General features: G+C 43.1%; 1 protein-coding gene across 2 annotated transcripts in view; it reads right to left on the reverse strand.

Annotated features, from left to right (window-relative positions):
• Positions 1 to 217: 217 nt before the first annotated feature.
• The window catches only part of LOC124283314 (methionine--tRNA ligase, cytoplasmic-like), a 30970-nt gene continuing 10200 nt past the window's right edge, over positions 218 to 20987 (reverse strand). Inside the window, exons 8-24 of one of the 2 annotated variants that reach the window (XM_046719349.1) lie at positions 20796 to 20905; positions 20090 to 20206; positions 19361 to 19564; positions 18290 to 18379; positions 16444 to 16630; positions 15582 to 15752; positions 14953 to 15048; positions 13610 to 13727; positions 13003 to 13216; positions 12081 to 12212; positions 10540 to 10644; positions 7355 to 7538; positions 7109 to 7180; positions 5713 to 5775; positions 4897 to 5040; positions 3352 to 3456; positions 218 to 2091 (exon numbers count right to left, since the gene is read on the reverse strand). In XM_046719349.1, coding sequence (XP_046575305.1) covers positions 1930 to 2091; positions 3352 to 3456; positions 4897 to 5040; positions 5713 to 5775; positions 7109 to 7180; positions 7355 to 7538; positions 10540 to 10644; positions 12081 to 12212; positions 13003 to 13216; positions 13610 to 13727; positions 14953 to 15048; positions 15582 to 15752; positions 16444 to 16630; positions 18290 to 18379; positions 19361 to 19564; positions 20090 to 20206; positions 20796 to 20905 — 2274 coding nt within the window. In that variant the 3' untranslated portion in view covers positions 218 to 1929. Of the gene's footprint in view, positions 2092 to 3351; positions 3460 to 4896; positions 5041 to 5712; positions 5776 to 7108; positions 7181 to 7354; positions 7539 to 10539; positions 10645 to 12080; positions 12213 to 13002; positions 13217 to 13609; positions 13728 to 14952; positions 15049 to 15581; positions 15753 to 16443; positions 16631 to 18289; positions 18380 to 19360; positions 19565 to 20089; positions 20207 to 20795; positions 20906 to 20987 lie in introns of both variants that reach the window. The other variant, XM_046719348.1, reaches the window with a different exon arrangement.

Consider the following 20987-nt stretch of genomic DNA (forward strand, 5'->3'; position numbering starts at 1 on the left):
TGTGAATATGGTATATGCATGCAATACTCACATATAACCCTTACCAGTAACATTTAGTACTTTCTTCATAACATTTGACTACTATGGTGTACTGTAGATCTTTATTCAATTGATGTATATCAGTTTATACAGAATTGTTGCCATGGAAACCAATAAGCAAACCAATCATGATCAGGATGTGTATGTGTTTTAACCAGAAATAACAAAACAAGTCATCAAAGGTGTACAAGATTTCTCAAGTTTATTAATAAATAAAACCATGAGGACAGTGGAGATTTCATCATTCAGGATAAATAAAGACTCTCTTTCATTCTGAATCTGTAATGAAGTATAGCATAAATGATACATGAACAATCAGTGTTTGTCACACATACACGCAGTACAGTGTAATCCCTCTATGATACACACTGCTCTGGCACTGGTACAAGCCCTGGATTTACATAAACACTTCCCCACACTTAATGTGGTCTGATTGTTTACAGCTTGTACAGCTAATATAAATGTTTATTTGTATTTCAATTCACTAAACATTAACTTTTGACTAGAAGCTTAGCTGTAGCTTTCTGACGGCATTCAAATGCCTGAAGCTCCAGTATTTTGCCTCATTATGACATCTGTTAGGTAAATGTAGAATGTAGAAGTCTCAATATAGCTATACAGCAGCATTGGCTTTACACCATTATAAAAAAAAGCCCGGGAATACACATGATTGTTGCTAAAAAGTTGGGAAGCCCTCAATGCTATCTAAAGCTTTGCAACCTATCAGGCTTACGCAAAAAAATTGGCTTGCTAGGCTCCTGACAGACGATGCTATGCATCAACTACAGTGATTAAAGTTAGGGGTTCCTTTTTTATTGGTTTATGGGTGGGTGGGTGAGTAAGTGAGTTTAGTTTTCTGCAGATACCAGAAATGGGCTTCACACATTGCACTCATGTGGGGAACAGAACCTGGGTCTTTGGCGTGACAAGCGGACGCTTTAACCACCAGGCTACCCCACAGCCCCGACTGGTCTACGGATCTGCAGACATTAAAAACACAGATTTCTGAAAACATTACATCATAATGGCAACTGTGTTTCATGCTGCTGATGATAAGATAGCTCTGGCAATACAAACAATTCAAGGATCATAATGGACAATGCATTTAAGTTTTTAGTTTTCTCTTGTCTTAGCAAGTTTCAACTACCAAATCTTTGAACCAACAAGCAAAACACCTGCTTTATTAAAAATAACATGACTGTTGAGGCTCAAAATATAGACTGTGTAATATGTGAATATACACAAAACAACAACCAATAACAGAGGAAGACTGTTTAGTAGATGTGAGTGAGTGAGTTTAGCTTCACGCCGCATTTAGCAATATTCCAGCTATATCACGGCGGGGGGACACCAGAAATGGGCTTCACATATTGTACCCATGTGGGGAATCGAACTCGGGTCTTCGGCGTGATGAACGAACGCTTTAACCACTACGCTACCCCACCGCCCCTTAGTAGATGTGACTGTTTCTAACAATGTACTGATGATGGAATACAGTAAGCTTCCTCGAACAAACACAGCCATCACTATGTTTTCTTAAATGTGTTACTGGGATTGGTGTGTTGTTTTACGCCACAGTCAGCAATATTCCAGCTATATGGAAGCTGTCTGTAAATAATCGAGTCTGTTACTGAGAAATACATAATGACCTTATCAAGGTGGTTTTGGTGTTGTGAACTAAGTCAACTTTAAGTCTCATAATTTGTTAATCAGTTTATACCCAACCCTAACAATTCATAGAATCATGTACAATCAAATCCCAACTATTCCAGTTTGGTTTGCTTACTCCTGATCCTTAATGTATAGGTATACCTATGTTTGGAATATGTGCATCTCACTGTATCATTGCACCTTGTGGACCAACACAGACACACGTCAATGGCAAACACTTTATTTCTTTTTGCCCTTCTTTTTCCCACCTCCGACTGCCTGGTCTGGGTCCACACCCTGAGCTACTGCAAGTTGGCTCTTGAGATCCAGGAGCTTGGCAACAGCAGCATCAATGGCTGCTTTGTCTCCTTTCTGTGTCTTCAGATCTCGTACAATGTTACCCTGCAATGTGACACAGAAATATAAACGGTCTTGTCCCAACATCCATAACCTGGGCCAAGTTCCACAAAGAGATCTTAGCTGCATTGTAACTCCCAGAGATGTAGGACATCTATTGTAACTCCCATAGATGTAGGACATCTTAGCGTAATGACTATTGTAACTCCCATAGATGTAGGACATCTTAGCGTAATGACTATTGTAACTCCCATAGATGTAGGACATCTTAGCGTAATGACTATTGTAACTCCCATAGATGTAGGACATCTTAGCGTAATGACTATTGTAACTGCCCATAGATGTAGGACAGTTGTAGCTTTTTTGAATGGGGTCTGACTGACTGAGTATGTGTTTAACCCTCCCTCTCCTGATTTCCATGACTGTCTGGGTTAAACCCTCCAACACATCCACAATGATTACCTTCGGAGCAAACAGAACGTTATAAACATGGACCTTACATGACAGTTAAGTCAACAGAACAGCCTCCTATTACACAACTAGACAACTTATTTAGGATATATTGTTCACATTAATGCAATGCATATATTATGATGAATATGCATATATCATGATAATAAGAGAAGAGTGAGCGAATATGGTTTTAAGCCAATTTTAGCAATATTCCAGCAATATCACAGTGGGGACACGAGAAATGGGCTTCACACATTGGACCCATGTGGGGAATCGAACGGAATCTTCAGCGTGACGAGCAGACACTCGAATCACTGGGCTACCCCACCTTTGGAGAGCATGAACCTTTGGAGAGCATAATCCATACTTTTTATTCTCAAAATATTAGATTTCAAATAAGGGAGCACACCAGGGTAAATATCTCTTTATTGCATACTACCATCATGAAATAATCAAAGTTTGAGTCAGCACAGGAATGTTGTGCCTGAATCAAACTACCCCACAATGTTTAATGACCAAATGACATCCATGTAGGTTTGTTCACATAACCCATCAATCAACAGGAAACCTTTAACTTCTGTGGAAAATTAAACAAAGGCTTTCTTGTAAGTTGGCATTGCATCCATCTACAGAGTTTATTAAAGTAGTTTCTGTTAGATTACCTTATTGGCATTTTGAACTGATCACCAAGTGTACTGTAGTGGTTCATTGCATTAATAACACTATCCATTTTTGGGTAATTATGACTTTATGACACTTTTATGAGTTTAAATGCCACATTCAGAAGAATTTTGCCACAAGAGATTTTCAGGATCGCCTGTGTGTGTTGTTACTACTGTTAACGTAACTGACCTGTGCAGCGACCTCTTCAGTTAGTCTGTCAATCTGTGCCTGGTCACCAGTGGGCGTGGCTGGTGTGGGTGTGGCTGCTGGGGCTGACTTGGCATCACCCTTACCCTGCTAGAACACATGACAACAGTCATCATCAGCAGTTGACTAAACTGGGCAGACTCTTGATGGACGTCAAGATTTGTATTTGGTGTTTAAATGATTGTTCTTCACTCAAAACACGGAGCACATTTGGATACATTTGTTATCTGTTATCTAGTAAAATCTTTCTCACGTCAATCAATAATCAAAATGACAAGATGTCAGTGAGACATATTATCTCTAGTGTCTGCTTGTAATGGACTGAGCAAGTGAGCGATTACTTGCTTACTTTCCACATAAAGTCAGCAACAGCAAAACATTCCTGTACTGGAAAGACATGGACGGTGCAATCATGAATAGCCACAAGTAAGTAAAGGTACAGTAACTATGGAAGGTCACACAATGTAAGTACACCAGCCACTTCATCCCTGGAGAAGCATTGGTTACAGGAGACAAATGATTTAGTACAAGGTTGTAAACAGCTGCAGGTCTAACCTTGTCCAATACAATTGCAGGTTTAAACCTACCCCATACAATTGCAGGTTTAACCCTACCCAATACAATTGCAGGTTTAACCCTACCCAATACAATTGCAGGTTTAACCCTACCCCATACAATTGCAGGTTTAACATTGTAAAGCACAAATGCAGATCTAACCTTACCCCATACAATTGCAGACCTAAATTTGCCCCAAACAATTGCAGATCTAACCCCATCAAGTACAATCGCAGATCTAACCTTGTCAAGTACAATTGCAGGTCTAACCTTGTCAAGTACAATTGCAGGTCTAACCTGGCCGTATACAATTACAGGTCTAACCTGACCCCAAACAATCGCAGGTCTAACCCCATCAAGTACAATCGCAGGTCTAACCTTGTCAAGTACAATTGCAGGTCTAACCTTGTCAAGTACAATCGCAGGTCTAACCTGGCCGTATACAATTACAGGTCTAACCTTACCCCAAACAATCGCAGGTCTAACCTTACCCCAAACAATCGCAGGTCTAACCTTGTCAAGTACAATTACAGGTCTAACCTTACCCCAAACAATCGCAGGTCTAACCTTACCCCAAACAATCGCAGGCCTAACCTTGTCAAGTACAATTACAGGTCTAACCTTACCCCAAACAATCGCAGGTCTAACCTTGTCAAGTACAATTACAGGTCTAACCTTACCCCAAACAATCGCAGGTCTAACCTTGTCAAGTACAATCGCAGGTCTAACCTTACCCCAAACAATCGCAGGTCTAACCTTGTCAAGTACAATTACAGGTCTAACCTTACCCCAAACAATCACAGGTCTAACCTTGTCAAGTACAATTACCGGTCTAACCTTACCCCAAACAATCGCAGGTCTAACCTTGTCAAGTACAATTGCAAGTCTAACATTGTAAAGAACAATTGCAGGTCTAACCTTGTCAAGAACAGCTGCAGATCTAACATTACCCCATACAAACACACAACTAACCTTGCCCTTCTTCTTGCCAGCTGATGCAGGTGCTGCGCCCTGAGCATTTGCCAGCTGCTTCTTCAGGTCCAGGAGTTTCTCTACAGCAGCACTTATCAGGGCCTTCTCAGCCTTCTGGGCCTTTAGCTCTCTCACTGCCTCACCCTACAACACAGTCACTCTCAGACATGATGGAACAGATCAGACGCTCTCAGACATGATGGAACAGACCAGACACTCTCAGACATGATGGAACAGACCAGACACTCTCAGACATGATGGAACAGACCAGACACTCTCAGACATGATGGAACAGACCAGACACTCTCAGACATGATGAAACAGACCAGATGCTCTCAGACATGATGGAACAGACCAGACGCTCTCAGACATGATGAAACAGACCAGACGCTCTCAGACATGATGGAACAGACCAGACACTCTCAGACATGATGGAACAGACCAGACACTCTGACATGATGGAACAGACCAGACACTCTGACATGATGGAACAGACCAGATGCTCTCTGATGTGATGGAACAGACCAGATGCTCTCAGACATGATGGAACAGACCAGACACTCTCTGATATGATGGAACAGACCAGACTCTCTCATAGTGGAGGAAACATGTGTCGGTCACTCAGAAAGTGGATGGTTGCTACAAAGTATCACTGTATGAATGAATTTTTTATAACTGACAAGAAAATACCTAATTACACAATTTATCCATTGCCATAGTATGTTAACATAAAAACACAAGCCTCACTTCAAAATACTTTATGCAGGTATGATGATTATTGCAACTGTTTCCATTTAAGCATTGTCAGAACTGTACCTGTTTCGTCACCTCCTGCGTCAGTCTCTCAATCTCCTCCGGGCTGGCAATCGAAGCAGGCTTCTATAACAGAAGGCACACAGAGTTTAGATTCAAGAGTTTGAACCAATTCTGTCAGCATGAGAAAGCTAGCAACTCCTACTTGTAGGTTGACACATGTCATCGGGGACTATCAAATACACTTATGCTGTGACTGTGCCTGGCACTGACAAATCAGATCAGTCTATCCAGATCTCACTCAGACACTGTCTCTATGGGTTCCAGGTACCATGGAGAGTAACCATCTGAGTTGATCTCACTCAGACACTGTCTCTATGGGTACCAGGTACCATGGAGACTAACCATCTAAGTTGATCTCACTCAGACACTGTCTCTATGGGTACGAGGTACCATGGAGAGTAACCATCTGAGTTGATCTCACTCAGACACTGTCTATGGGTACCAGGTACCATGGAGACTAACCATCTAAGTTGATCTCACTCAGACAGTCTCTATGGGTACCAGGTACCATGGAGACTAACCATCTGACTTGATCTCACTCAGACACTGTCTCTATAGGTACCAGGTACCATGGAGACTAACCATCTGAGTTGATCTCACTCAGACACTGTCTCTATGGGTACCAGGTACCATGGAGACTAACCATCTGAGTTGATCTCACTCAGACACTGTCTCTATGGGTACCAGGTACCATGGAGACTGACCATCTGAGTTGATCTCACTCAGACACTGTCTCTATGGGTACCAGGTACCATGGAGACTGACCATCTGAGTTGATCTCACTCAGACACTGTCTCTATGGGTACAAGGTACCATGGAGACTAACCATCTGAGTTGATCTCACTCAGACACTGTCTCTATGGGTACCAGGTACCATGGAGACTAACCATCTAAGTTGATCTCACTCAGACACTGTCTCTATGGGTACCAGGTACCATGGAGACTAACCATCTGAGTTGATCTCACTCAGACACTGTCTCTATGGGTACCAGGTACCATGGAGACTAACCATCTGAGTTGATCTCACTCAGACACTGTCTCTATGGGTACCAGGTACCATGGAGACTAACCATCTAAGACACTGTCTCTTGATCTCCAGACACTGTCTCCACTCAGACAGACTGTCTCTATATGGGTACCAGGTACCATGGAGACTAACCAACTTAGTCTGAGTTGATCTCACTCAGACACTGTCTCTATGGGTACCAGGTACCATGGAGACTAACCATCTGAGTTGATCTCACTCAGACACTGTCTCTATGGGTACCAGGTACCATGGAGACTAACCATCTGAGTTGATTTGAGTTGCTAGGATGTCAATCAGTCTGTGATCACCAAATCCTTACATAAGTTGTCTCCCTGGTTAACTGGTACCAGGGACATCAGACAGTCTCACCTCCTTTGCTGCAAATCTCTGCTTCAGCTCCTCAATCTTAGCAGCTTCAATCTTCTGGAACAGTGGGCTGGGCTGGAACAAAAGGATATCCAAATTTCATCAGTAAAAATCATTTTACATATTACAATTAGCATGAAATGTTTACAGTCATCAGTCATGACTTGTCTTGTCATGGGTAAAGATCAGATGTGATTACTATGTCCAGTACTGGCTTGTTCCTTTATACCTCTTCCAAAGTTTTCTTACCTTGCCAATCTTGTGTCCAGATTTCAGCTGACATGTGAAGTTGCTGACGATGATGTTGCAGTCTGCAGGGGCATTGAGCTGCTCCTGTATGACCCCACTAGTGACGGGCATGTAGGGTTGGAGCAACACGGACAGCAGACATGTGATGTTGGCAGACAGACTCACAACACATCCAGACCTGGCCCTGCAGGACACATGACAATAACCACATATAAGTGAGTGAGCAGAAGATGTCTTACATCAAACATGGTGATACTATAGCCTGACATCCATCTGGCTAATTAACTTATACTGTATATGAAGCTTTTTGTGATTTCAAACAAGCCGGTTGTTGTGAATGAGATGATTGAGTGTTAAGTGACTATTAAGCTTCATGATGATACGCTTTGTATCTAAATGAATAAATAAAATACTGCTGTATTATTTCTTTCCGAGTACGTTTTCATGGTAATCTGTTTTGTATCAAACCATCTGTCATGTGACCACTTCCATGGCGGCCACAACACATTGCTGTTTTCGCTAAATTCGCGCGATGGGATTTGGCTCATTATTTATTTATGTTTTGGGAAATCCATTACAGCGACAGTTAAGTATGATTGTTTATGCTACTATCAGTCGTCATTTTAAGATTCCCGTAGATTTCTGTCTTCAAACTTGATGTGTTATGGTTTATTCAAGCGGTGTATAAATTTTAGCTAAAATGTTTTCTTGGCCTTGCGAAAAATAAAACCTGCGCGAAATATACTACGTTTACAGTATTACATACATCTGAGTAAATTCATCTGAACTTGGTGTCTGGTCTGGTTAAATTCCATTTGGGCTGATCACATTTTGAAGTTACCAGCCCTGATGTCGGGGTGGGTTTCTGGCTTATTTCATACATTGACTATAGCTCTAATATATCAACCTGGGTGCCGATCTTAGCGCAAAGGTGACTGTAACTCCCATACCTTAACATAGACCTACGGTAGTCTTAGCGCTAAGGCTGTTTTGTACAACGGCACCCTGGAACACTAAATCCTGTTCAAGTCTGTGTTCTACAAAGTGATCTTAGTGTTATGATTGTCATAAGTCTACGTTAAAGTGTGGGAGTTAGGGTTGTCTCAACTCTAAGGCCTACCTATGAGAACATTTGGAAGCCATGAGACATGTTAGTCTCCATAACCTGTTTGTGATAACATTGGGTCAGTTGTGACTGGGTCAGTTTAGCCTCCATAGAATGACTTGGAGTGTCACAGTGTATCTTCTGGTTACGAACCTTTCCTGTGGAGTCCCCTTGGCCAGCACCCATGGTTTATTGGCTTGCATGTACTGGTTCCCTAGGCGTGAGATACTCAGAATATTGCGAATAGAGTCTCGTAACCTGCAGCAGAAAATTTAATCAAATTTCCTGTTTGGTAGTCAATGGCAAAGAAAACGAGAGAGCAACCTCCACAAACTAAAATGTGGCATGACCTTCTGTTACCCCACATATTGCTCAAACACCCTGTGTTACCCCACATTGTGATACACCATATCATGCTTACCATATTGTATTATACGTTGTGCTACATGTACCTGTATTACCTCCATCGGAGTTACCCAACTTCATCCCAACACCCCTTCACCACCTTTTGTTTTCCAACCCTGTTACCCTGGTCCCCAACTAGCAGTTCTACCTGCCCTGTTACCCTGGGCCCCGCTAGCAGGTCGATCTGCCCTGTTACCCTGATCCCCCGCTAGCAGTTCCACCAACTTCCTGTTACAATGGTCCCCTGGCCCTGCAGGACACAGGACAGTAACCACATATAAGTGAGTGAGCAGAAGATGTCTTACATCAAACATGGTGATACTATAGCAGAGTATGAAATAAGGCTCGATCCGACCGCCTACGACAAGGGCTAGGATTTCTCCGCGGATGGTCTAAATTTACAGCTAGCCAGCCCGATGGTCTGGTGTAAACATTTTAGATGCACAATAGCGCGTGCCCATTTTTGGCGTGGTGCAATTTTTGCTGAATTGACAGTTTAGACGCTACTTCTTGGCGGTCAATTATTCGGGCGCCAATCAGTGATTGCCGGAACTGCCAAAGCTGTCTCTTTGGCGCCACTAATAGCGCAGTGAAAAACAAACAGAGAAGGCTTAACCTGTCCGGCATGCTTTATTGCACTTACTCACAGGAAAATCCCTATTCTGTCGATATACTGAGTTACACAGTAACCCGTTTACTCGGAGAGATGAAAACACATCAGTCTTATGTGTCCGGTACTGGCCGAATTCCATCTGATCGAATTATAAACTTATACTGTATGTAAGGCTTTTGTGATTTTCAAACAAGCGGGTTATTTGTGAATGAGAATGATTGAGTGTTAAGTGACTATTAAACTTCATGATGATACGCGTTTGTATCTAAATGAATAAATAAAATACTTGCTGTATTATTTCTTTCCGAAGTCGTTTCATGGTAATCTGTCTTTGTATCAAACCATCTGTCATGTGACCAATTTCCCTATGGCTGCTACCAACAACACATTGCTGTTTTTGCTTAATTCGTGCATGGGATTTGGCCTCATTATTTGTGCCTTATGTTTTGGGAAATCCATTACAGCGACAGTTAAGTATGATTGTTTATGCTACTATCGAAATTCGTCATTTTAAGATTCCGTAGATTTCTGCAATGTCCAAACTTGATGTTATGGTTTTATTTGCGGTGTATAAATTTTGGCTAAAATGTTTTGCTTGGCAGCTAATAAAACCTGCGCCCGAAATATACTTCGTTTACAATTATTACATACATCTGAGTGTAAAATTCATCTGAACTTCTATGGCTCTAATATATCAACCTGGGTGCCGTTGTACAAAGCGATCTTAGTGCAAAGGTGACTGTAGCTCCCATACTTTAACATAGACCTAAGGTAGTCTTAACGCTAAGGTTGTTTTGTACAAAGGCACCCTGGAACACTAAATCCTGTTCAAGTCTGTGTTCTACAAAGTGATCTTAGTGTTATGATTGTCATAAGTCTACGTTAAAGTGTGGGAGTTAGGGTCGTCTCAACTCTTAGGCCTACCTATGAGAACATTTGGAAGCCATGAGACATGTTAGTCTCCATAAACTGTTTGTGATAACATTGGGTCAGTTGTGACTGGGTCAGTTTAGCCTCCATAGAATGACTTGGAGTGTCACAGTGTATCTTCTGGTTACGAACCTTTCCTGTGGAGTCCCCTTGGCCAGCACCCATGGTTTATTGGCTTGCATGTACTGGTTCCCTAGGCGTGAGATACTCAGAATATTGCGAATAGAGTCTCGTAACCTGCAGCAGAAAATTTAATCAAATTTCCTGTTTGGTAGTCAATGGCAAAGAAAACGAGAGAGCAACCTCCACAAACTAAAATGTGGCATGACCTTCTGTTACCCCACATATTGCTCAAACACCCTGTGTTACCCCACATTGTGATACACCATGCTGTGTTACCCCATATCATGCTGCACCATATTGTATTATACGTTGTGCTACCGGTACATGTACCTGTATTACCTCCATCGGAGTTACCCAACTTAATCCCAACACCCCTTCACCACCTTTTGTTTTCCAACCCTGTTACCCTGGGCCCCGCTAGCAGGTCGATCTGCCCTGTTACCCTGATCCCCCGCTAGCAGTTCCACCAACCCTGTTACCCTGGTCCCCAACTAGCAGTTCCACCAACCCTGTTACCCTGGTCATCAGTTCCACCTGTTCTGTTACCCTGGTCCCCTCAGCTAGCAGGTCGTGACCTGCCCTGTTACCCTGGTCATACACTTCAGCAGGTCGACCTGCCCTGTTACCCTGGTCCCCCTGCTAGCAGTTCCAACAACCCTGTTACCCTGGTCCCCTGCTAGCTGTTCCACCAACCCTGATACCCTGGTCATCCGGCTAGTAGTTCCACCTGTTATGTTACCCTTGGTCCCCTGCAGGCACCACTTGCCCTGTTACCCTGGTCCCCACTAGCAGTTCCACCAACCCTGTTACCCTGGTCCCCGCTAGCAGTTCCACCAACCCAGTTACCCTGGTCCCCACTAGCAGTTCCACCAACCCTGTTACCCTGGTCCCCACTAGCAGTTCCACCAACCCTGTTACCCTGGTTCCCCACTAGCAGTTCCACCTGTCCTGTTACCCTGGTCCCCACTAGCAGTTCCACCAACCCTGTTACCCTGGTTCCCCACACTAGCAGTTCCACCAACCCTGTTTCCCTGGTCCCCACTAGCAGTTCCACCAACCCTGTTACCCTGGTTCCCCACTAGCAGTTCCACCAACCCTGTTACCCTGGTTCCCCACTAGCAGTTCCACCAACCCTGTTACCCTGGTCCCCCACTAGCAGTTCCACCAACCCTGTTACCCTGGTTCCCCACTAGCAGTTCCACCAACCCTGTTACCCTGGTCCCCCGCTAGCAGTTCCACCTGCCCTGTTACCCTGGTTCCCCGCTAGCAGTTCCACCAACCCTGTTACCCTGGTCCCCCACTAGCAGTTCCACCAACCCTGTTACCCTGGTCCCCACTAGCAGTTCCACCAACCCTGTTACCCTGGTTCCCCACTAGCAGTTCCACCAACCCTGTTACCCTGGTCCCCCACTAGCAGTTCCACCAACCCTGTTACCCTGGTCCCCCGCTAGCAGTTCCACCAACCCTGTTACCCTGGTCCCCCGCTAGTAGTTCCACCAACCCTGTTACCCTGGTTCCCCGCTAGCAGTTCCACCTGTCCTGTCACCCACCTGGAACTCTCCATGTTGTCAACGTATGTGGCCAGCTCCCTGTTGATGAGAGCGATCAACTGCTTGTCTTCTACAGAGAGATTCATGTCCTGAATTGTCCCCTCGAAGAAATTAGCCACAAACATCAGAGCCCTGAAAACATCACATCATTATTAGTAATCTGCTGCCATTCAGGACAAGTTGTTGTTAGTACACAAGTTACTCTACAAACAGTTGATATCAGCCGACCAAACAAACCAGACAACCCTGTACAACTAAATGCACATTCTAGGTGTAGATGTTACTGACAGTACAATCGCAGATGCATGGTTTTCGAAAGTGTGGCTGCAGGTGTAAATTTTCGGCAAGCGTTAAAGCATGACCATTTATATGGAGCTGTTTTAAAAAGTATCTCAATAAATAACACAAATCAAGAATCGCAACACCAATTGAGTGAGTGTGGTTTTACGCCACTTTTAGCAATATTCCAGCAATAGCATGGCAGATGACACCAGAAATGGGCTTCACACATTGTACCCATGTGGGGAATCAACTGACTGACTGAATTTGGTTTCACGCCGCTTTTAGCAATATTCCAGCAACATCGCGGGGGACACCAGACATGGGCTTCACAAATTGTACCCATGTGGGGATTCGAACCCGGGGTCTTCGGCGTGACGAGCCAACGCTTTAACCACTGGGCTACCCCACCACCCCTCAACATTAATTGACAGTTGAGGTAGGCTTGTTGTATATCACATCTACCATCTACATTAAAACTGCAGATAAACTCTTCAGGTTCTGCAGGTTTCTCTCAAAAGGACAGGTAATGGTCCGTTGGTTATTATGCACTGCACTATGGGATGTGATGGCAGTCTCATTCCAGTTCAGTCATTACCACCTTGTTGACTTCACCTCAAAACAACAAGTGAGCAGTTCATACCTGTTGATGAAGTTGCCAATGTTGTTGAGGAGTTCACTGTTATTTTTCAAGAGGAAGTCATCCCAACTGAAAGCAGAATCCTGTGACTCTGGTCTGACGTAGAGGAGGTAGAATCGGTACACATCTGGTGGGATGCCAGTGTCTCGAGCCTGGTCCCCGAACACACCAACACCGCGGCTCTTGGAGAACTTGCCATCCTCATAGTTGAGGTACTCTGGTTCACATTAGATGAAATCATGAAAACAAACTAAAGGATGTATAGTTTGCAAATCTCCAATCCCTGTGACTTCAATCTCTGAATTGTTACTGGTTATCTACAGATTATTGACATGGAGTTTGAATATTGTTGAGAGCAGTATTGTACAACAAACAAGCACTAGTCAGCTCATGTGAAAAGTATTGTGTCCTGGTGATCTCCATGGGGGACTGCTTATTAGAAATACTTTGAATCTAGAAGACAAATACCATCTAAACACAATTATTGTGACAAAACCACATTAGAATCTATGTCAAAACGTCGCCTCCACAGAATAAAAGAAGTTGTATATCCATAAAAATTGTCATCATTCTTATTACATTTGAGTGTTGGTCTACAGACAATGCCCACCTGTTGCCACCATGCTGTTGACTAATGTGTAGTTGTCGTTGGCTCCGATCAGCGTGCTGGGGAAGATGACGCTGTGGAAGGGAACGTTGTCTTTGCCAAGGAAGTTGTACATCTGAACCTAAACACACAGTACACCCAGGTCATGAATTGTACACGTGGCAGGACTGTAGCCAAGAGAGTTGTACATCTGGGCCCCGTTCCACAAAGCGGTCGTAGCGCTACGACTGTCATAAGTCTATGATAAAGTATGGGAGTTATGATCATCGTAGCGCTATGACTGTCATAAGTCTATGATAAAGTATGGGAGTTACGATCATCGTAGCACTACGACAGTCGTAAGTCTATGATAAAGTATGGGAGTTACGATCATCGTAGCGCTACGACAGTCGTAAGTCTATGATAAAGTATGGGAGTTACGATCATTGTAGCACTACGACAGACGTAAGTCTATGATAAAGTATGGGAGTTCACGATCATTTGTAGCACTTTCACGACAGTCGTAAGTCTATGATAAAGTATGGGAGTTACGATCATCGTAGCGCTACGACAGTCGTAAGTCTATGATAAAGTATGGGAGTTACGATGATTGTAGCACTACGACAGTCGTAAGTCTATGATAAAGTATGGGAGCTACGATCATCGTAGCGCTATAACTGTCGTAAGTCTAGGATAAAGTATGGGAGTTACGATCATCGTAGCGCTACGACTGTCGTAAGTCTATGATAAAGTATGGGAGTTACGATCATCGTAGCACTACGACAGTCGTAAGTCTATCGTAAAGTATGGGAGTTACGATCATCGTAGCACTACGACAGTCGTAAGTCTATGATAAAGTATGGGAGTTATGATCATCGTAGCGCTACGACAGTCGTAAGTCTATGATAAAGTATGGGAGTTACGATCATCGTAGCACTACGACAGTCGTAAGTCTATCGTAAAGTATGGGAGTTACGATCATCGTAGCACTACGACAGTCGTAAGTCTATGATAAAGTATGGGAGTTATGATCATCGTAGCGCTACGACAGTCGTAAGTCTATGATAAAGTATCGGAGTTACGATCATCCTAGCGCTACGATCTCTTTGAGGAATGGGGCCCTGAACCTAAACACACAGTACACACAGGTCATGAATTGTACATGTGGCAAGAATATAGCCAAGTGAGTTGGAGGACATTCTTAGTGGTGTTCATTTTGTATACATTCATGTGCTTGTTTTATAAACAGAATTCATGGTGAAATGATGGGCAACAATGAAATCATCACTACACGGCACATTTTGTGAAAGTGGCAAATTTCCAAATTTCTACTACATTTAATATTTTATATGGAGTAATAGTGTTACCTTCTCTGGGTTCTTCCACCACTTCTTCCACTCCTTGGTGTAGTTGGCTGTGATGGAGATGTAACCAATGGGAGCGTCAAACCACACGTAGAACACCTGCAACATCGTCAAGTAAACACCTTCAGTCTCACCTGGTCAATTCAATAAAGTCAGTCTCCTCGAAAACAACCCTGACACTACACCATTATTCTTAATGTTGTGGGTTTTGAATATTCTGACCAGTCAGCCAGTCATCCTTTCATTATCCAGACGTACATGCTGTACTGAAAGTACCAAACCCTCCTTGAAATCTCCTCTTCTACTTTACAATACAACATTCAGTGAGGATGAGACATTCAAAATGCTTTCACTAATGTCTTCTGAACTAAGCACTCTGATTATGCGCTTGTGAGATATCATCAATTGGGAACTAATGAAGCAGTTGGACTCTAAATGGCAATCCCCTCTGTGATGTCATGTGTTGGTATCACATGACATACCCACATCTACCATCTTTGACCTTCAGCCTGAGAAGAAATCAGAATATGCGGAGACACTAGAGGGCGTGCACTGGAAACGATTCATCTGTAACATTCCAGTATGCTTGGTGTACCAGCACCTCTGATCTTACTGAAGCCATGGCTGCTCACCTTGTCAGTGTACCCTTCCAGAGGAACAGGAGTTCCCCACTTGAGATCCCGACTGATGCACCGAGGCTTCAAGCCATCCCTGATCCACGATGACGTGATTACTTGTGCGTTGTGTGTCCATGTTCCAGTCTCAAACACTGTGTCTAGATGCTTACGCAGCTGAGGTTCAACCTGATGAGAAACATTTATGTTCACATCATGATCAAAGAATTCAAAAATTCCACTTGGATGAAATAAACAGTGTAAGTAGCTGTGTGAGTGAGTTAAGTTTCATGCTGCTTTTAGCAATATTCCAGCAATATCACGGCGGAGGACACCAGAAATGGGCTTCACACATTGTACCCATGTGGTAAATTGAATCTGGGTCTTTGACATGACAAGTGAACACTAATCACCAGGCTACCCCACCGGAGGAGAGCAATCAATATCATTATATTGAAGTTACAGTTCTGATATGTTTCAGACTATATTATTCTGGATGTGTATCACTAAAGATTCTCTATGCAGACATACAGTTAATCAATACTAAACATCTGATAGATATGAATCATGCTGATCCACTGAATGTTCTTTTTATCATTCACCTTAGCCGTGGTAAATTTAATTAATGTAGATGTTTTTGTAGCAGTTACTAGTAAAAATATTATCAATATTTGATACTAGATAAGTGATAACATCCTATATACTGTACAATTTTGAAAGAGCGAGTGAATGTTTTCCTACAGAAGACGGCAATCCAGGAATAGATTCCTGATCTATTTCATGCTTATACAGTTACTAATATCAACTGGTCACATAATGATCTTTCAGCCAGCTATTAAGACAAGTAACACTCCCTATGAATGACGAATGTGTGACCCACCTTGGGCAGATCCAGGAAGAGATGTTGGGATGTCTTGATGACAGGGGTACTACCACAGATCTTACACTTGGGTTTCTTCAACTCCACGGCATTGATGAGTTTTCCACAACCATCACACTGGTCCCCTCTCGCATCATCAAACCCACACAGTGGACATGTCCCCTCCACAAACCGATCTGCTAGGAACCTACATCAAAACAACACGTCTCAGCCAACACATGTGTCTGGGCACTTCTTTCTATTCAGTTGGTGCCTATGCGCAACTTGATATTTCAACAAAAGTGTGTTTTCATTTACTAATCTTATTCTGGATAAAATTTGAGTTGAACATTTCCAGATCACCTTCAACACTCTTAAGGGATACAGTAGTGTACAGTACACAACCCTATGCACTTAAAAGAACCCACGAATCTGTTGGTATATGACCAGATGGTGGCCACATGAATACGTGCAAACACCTAGTTGTGGGTACAGCAAAGTGCAGTAAACTTGGACAAAGTACTATGACTATGTGTCCCAGCTGTGAATGGGTACTTCATAAGGATGAGAAAGCCACACTAACTTGGTGCGCCTAATGGCTACAAGAGTCGTATGCTCCCCAGGGAGTTGAGATTGATAATACGATGTGCCATTGAGATAGAATCCAGTGATCAAGGGGAAAAACTAAGCGTCTTTGAGCAGCTGAGCTGGATATCGGGGCTATACAAATGTTAGTATGTATGTGAGTGAGTGAGTTTAGTTTTACGCTGCACTCACCAATATTCCAGCTATATGGCGGTGGTCTGTAAATAATCGAGTCTGGACCAGACAATCCAGTGATCAAAAGTATGAGCATTGATTGGGAACCGATGACACGTGTCAACCAAGTCAGCGAGCCTGACCATCCGATGTATGTATGTATGTTATGTATGTATGTGGTGGTGGTGGAATTGGGTTTAACGTCGTGCTTGAGAATATTTCGCTCATATGACGACGTGCATGCATGTGTATGTGTAATGAGGCTGCATGTACTAGCCCAGACTGAAGCTGGTTTTATAGTGCTAGCCCACTGAGATACCACGCCGCAGTGAAGCATGAATACCCCACTCAGACACATTATACTGACTCCGAGCCGACCAGTCCTTGTTGTACCCATTAATGTCGAGCGTCAGGCAGGGACCAACAAGTACCATATTTTAACGTCTTTTGGTATGACACGGACGGGGATTGAACCCGCGACCTTCCGCACTCCGGGCGGACGCTCTAACCACTACATCATGGAGGCGGTCTGTATGTCTGTATGTCTGTATGTATGTATGTATGTATGTATGTATGTATGTATGTATGTATGTATGTATGTATGTATGTATGTATGTATGTATGTATGTATGTATGTATGTATGTATGTATGTATGTATGTATGTTGGTGCAAACTTGCAGTCAAGGGAATTTTGACCGAAAACTCTAAGTATCAGTCTGTTAACACATATACTATGACACAGTGAGAGTGTGAGTGAGTATGGTTTTATGCCGCTTTTAGCAATATTCCAGCAATATCACGGCGGGTGACCCCAGAAATGGGCTTCACACACTGTACCCATATGGGGAATCGAACCCAGGTCACCCAAACCCAGCACGCTTAACCATTAGGTTACCTCACCTCCCCCACGACACAGATCCACCTATCATTTAATTATGTACCAAACATACAGACACAATGTCTGACAATGTCTCAGGTTTACACAGGGCATGAGTACTTTTCTATCTCTTCAGTCGGTACCATGGTATTCCTACTAGCTGGACATTATCTGAAATGTTCTCAAATGTTTCTGTAAATAACAAGCACATGGGATTAGCTATGTCTCACCTGACACACTTCTGACACTGAAGCTGGTCCACACTGTCCTTGAGGATGAAGCCTTGATTGTACAACTTCCAGAATATATCCTGAGCAATTCTAGAATACAACAGTGTTAAATCAGTCAGCACAGTGTGAGTTGTAAAGATTGGCAATCACAGTACACACATACATCATTAATACCAGAATCCATTACACACTATCTCACTCACCTACTAACTCTCATGAACACCCACCCAATGTCAAAATCCAATAATGTCACTCACACAAATTTCCACCTACTCTCTCATCAAATCATTCACCAACTCACTCACTGTCACTGATACAAATTCCAACCCACTCTCCGTTCAACTCACACACCAACTCACTCACACACCAACTCACCCACACACTCAACAACTCACACACTCAAAAACTCACCTCCACACTCAAAAACTCACCCTCATCACCTCTCCCACACACTCACCAACTAACCAACACACTCACAAACTAATACACACATTAACCAACTCACCCCCACACTCACTCACCCACCCACACACTCACCAACTCACCCCCACACTCACAAACTCATACACACATTAACCAACTCACCCCCACATTCACAAGCTCTCCCATACACTCACCAACTAACCAACACACTCACCAACTCACCCACACACTCCACCAACTCACCCCCACACTCACCACCCAACTCACCCCCACACTCACAATACACACATTAACCAACTCACCCCCACATTCACAAGCTCTCCCATACACTCACCAACTAACCAACACACTCACCAACTCACCCACACACTCAAAAACTCACCCCCACACTCACCAACTAACCAACACACTCACCAACTCACCCCCACCCTCAGAAACTCACCCTCACACTCACCAACTAACCAACACACTCACTCACTCACCCACACTCACTCACCTCCACACTCACCAACTCACCCCCACACTCAAAAACTCACCCCCACACTCACCAACTCACCCCCACACTCACCAGCTCACCCATACACTAACCAACTCACCCACAAACTCACTTCGGGTCAATCACACAAAGGAGATAATTCCTACACCTACTCAGTTTGTTCTTTTGTTGTTGTCCTCCCAAAGTAGTCAAAGTCAATGTTGAGCCACTGGTAGATCTCTGAGTGTAGTTTGTTGTATTTATCACAGATCTGTTGTGGGGTGAGGCCTTCTTCCATGGCCTTCGTTTCTGTGGCTGTGCCGTACTCATCAGTACCGCACACATACAGGACATTGCGGTTCCGCAGTCGACAAAACCTATATGACAATGGATACACATCATATACACTGACTACCCGGAGTTTCTTCTAGCCAGATACCGTAAATATTCACTTATTTCGTAAAAGTGGTATTACATAGGAATATTCAATATGTATGAACATCAATCTCTAATTTGTTTAACTAAAATGTGTCTGAGAGTGCAGTGGAACAGAAACCAAGTAAATAACAACAAAATATGGTCCTTCTTCCCTGACAAATGCATACACTGTCTTCTCTTTGTCTGTCTTTGCATCTAGAAGTCCATGAGGAATTTAAATATAATGCATATGGAAATATCAATACAAATCAAATAAACATAAATTGAAATAAGCTTTTTGTAAAATGACAATTCTGGTCCCCAAATTCATTAGTTTACCTCTATGAATGCCTCTGGAAATTCCCTAGGTTCTCTTGACTGTGTCATAGTTTTACACAATATACCAATAGATTTTCATATGATCTTATTTGAAATTCTATAATCAGTAGTCACATGAGTGTAGTTGTACAACATAGTGCGCTCACCTAGAGAAGACGTCGCCACTGAGCACACAGCCGATGATATTGCCAAGGTGAGGGACGTTATTAACGTAGGGCAAGGCACTGGTGATGAAGATATTCCTCTCCCCTTCACAGGGTAATCTGAAGGTATATTTCTAGAATAACTAGGCAGTTGTTACTGAATTATAATAACCAAACAGTTGAGGGCAGGAAAGAAGCAGATGTTGACATAGATCATTATACTCATATATCACTGCTCCTTGGGGACACAGGCACAAAGTTATTCAAGCTGCAACAATTTCCTGTTCAGATCTGCCTCCCTTTGGCACAGCCAAACCTTTATTTTGTGGGTTTGAATCCTGTTTTGTTCCAGATGTGTTTCAATACTGAAACAACCTGTCGTTGTGTCAAAAATCTTAAAACCCAGATTATTGTTCATTTACAGCTGTCTCCTGGTTTAATCTAAAATCCTTTACTACAGACATTTCAAAGCCTCATACATGGCTCCTATATTGAATTACACGCATAACACTCAGTCAGCAGACTCAATCCGACCATTCATTCTTCATCTGAATTTCCTGAGTGTAACATTCTGTGCCATGTTAGTTGCATGAATGAAAAGTGGTCCCGAAGAGAAGCAAAGGTGGCACATAGTTCCTGGTATTCACAAATGAAGGATGAACGTATAATACTCTCGATAAATGAGTATGTAAGATACGGGAAGTCTCACATGGGGTGTTTGCGGAGTCTGGGTTTAGGACTTGTTTGGGCGCCTGTCAAAAATGACTTTTCTCCTGCTGCAAGTTCCTCTGCTGTGATGGCTTTTTCTGGTTGCAGGAACTGTTGGATAGACATAATGTTGTCCTTAGAAGTGTGCGATATAATACAAGGTATTCCTTGTACTGCTGGGAGATAACACAAG

The sequence above is a fragment of the Haliotis rubra genome, unplaced genomic scaffold (assembly GCF_003918875.1).
Source record: "Haliotis rubra isolate DU_JTF1 unplaced genomic scaffold, ASM391887v1 Scf313, whole genome shotgun sequence".
Classification (NCBI taxonomy): domain Eukaryota; kingdom Metazoa; phylum Mollusca; class Gastropoda; order Lepetellida; family Haliotidae; genus Haliotis; species Haliotis rubra.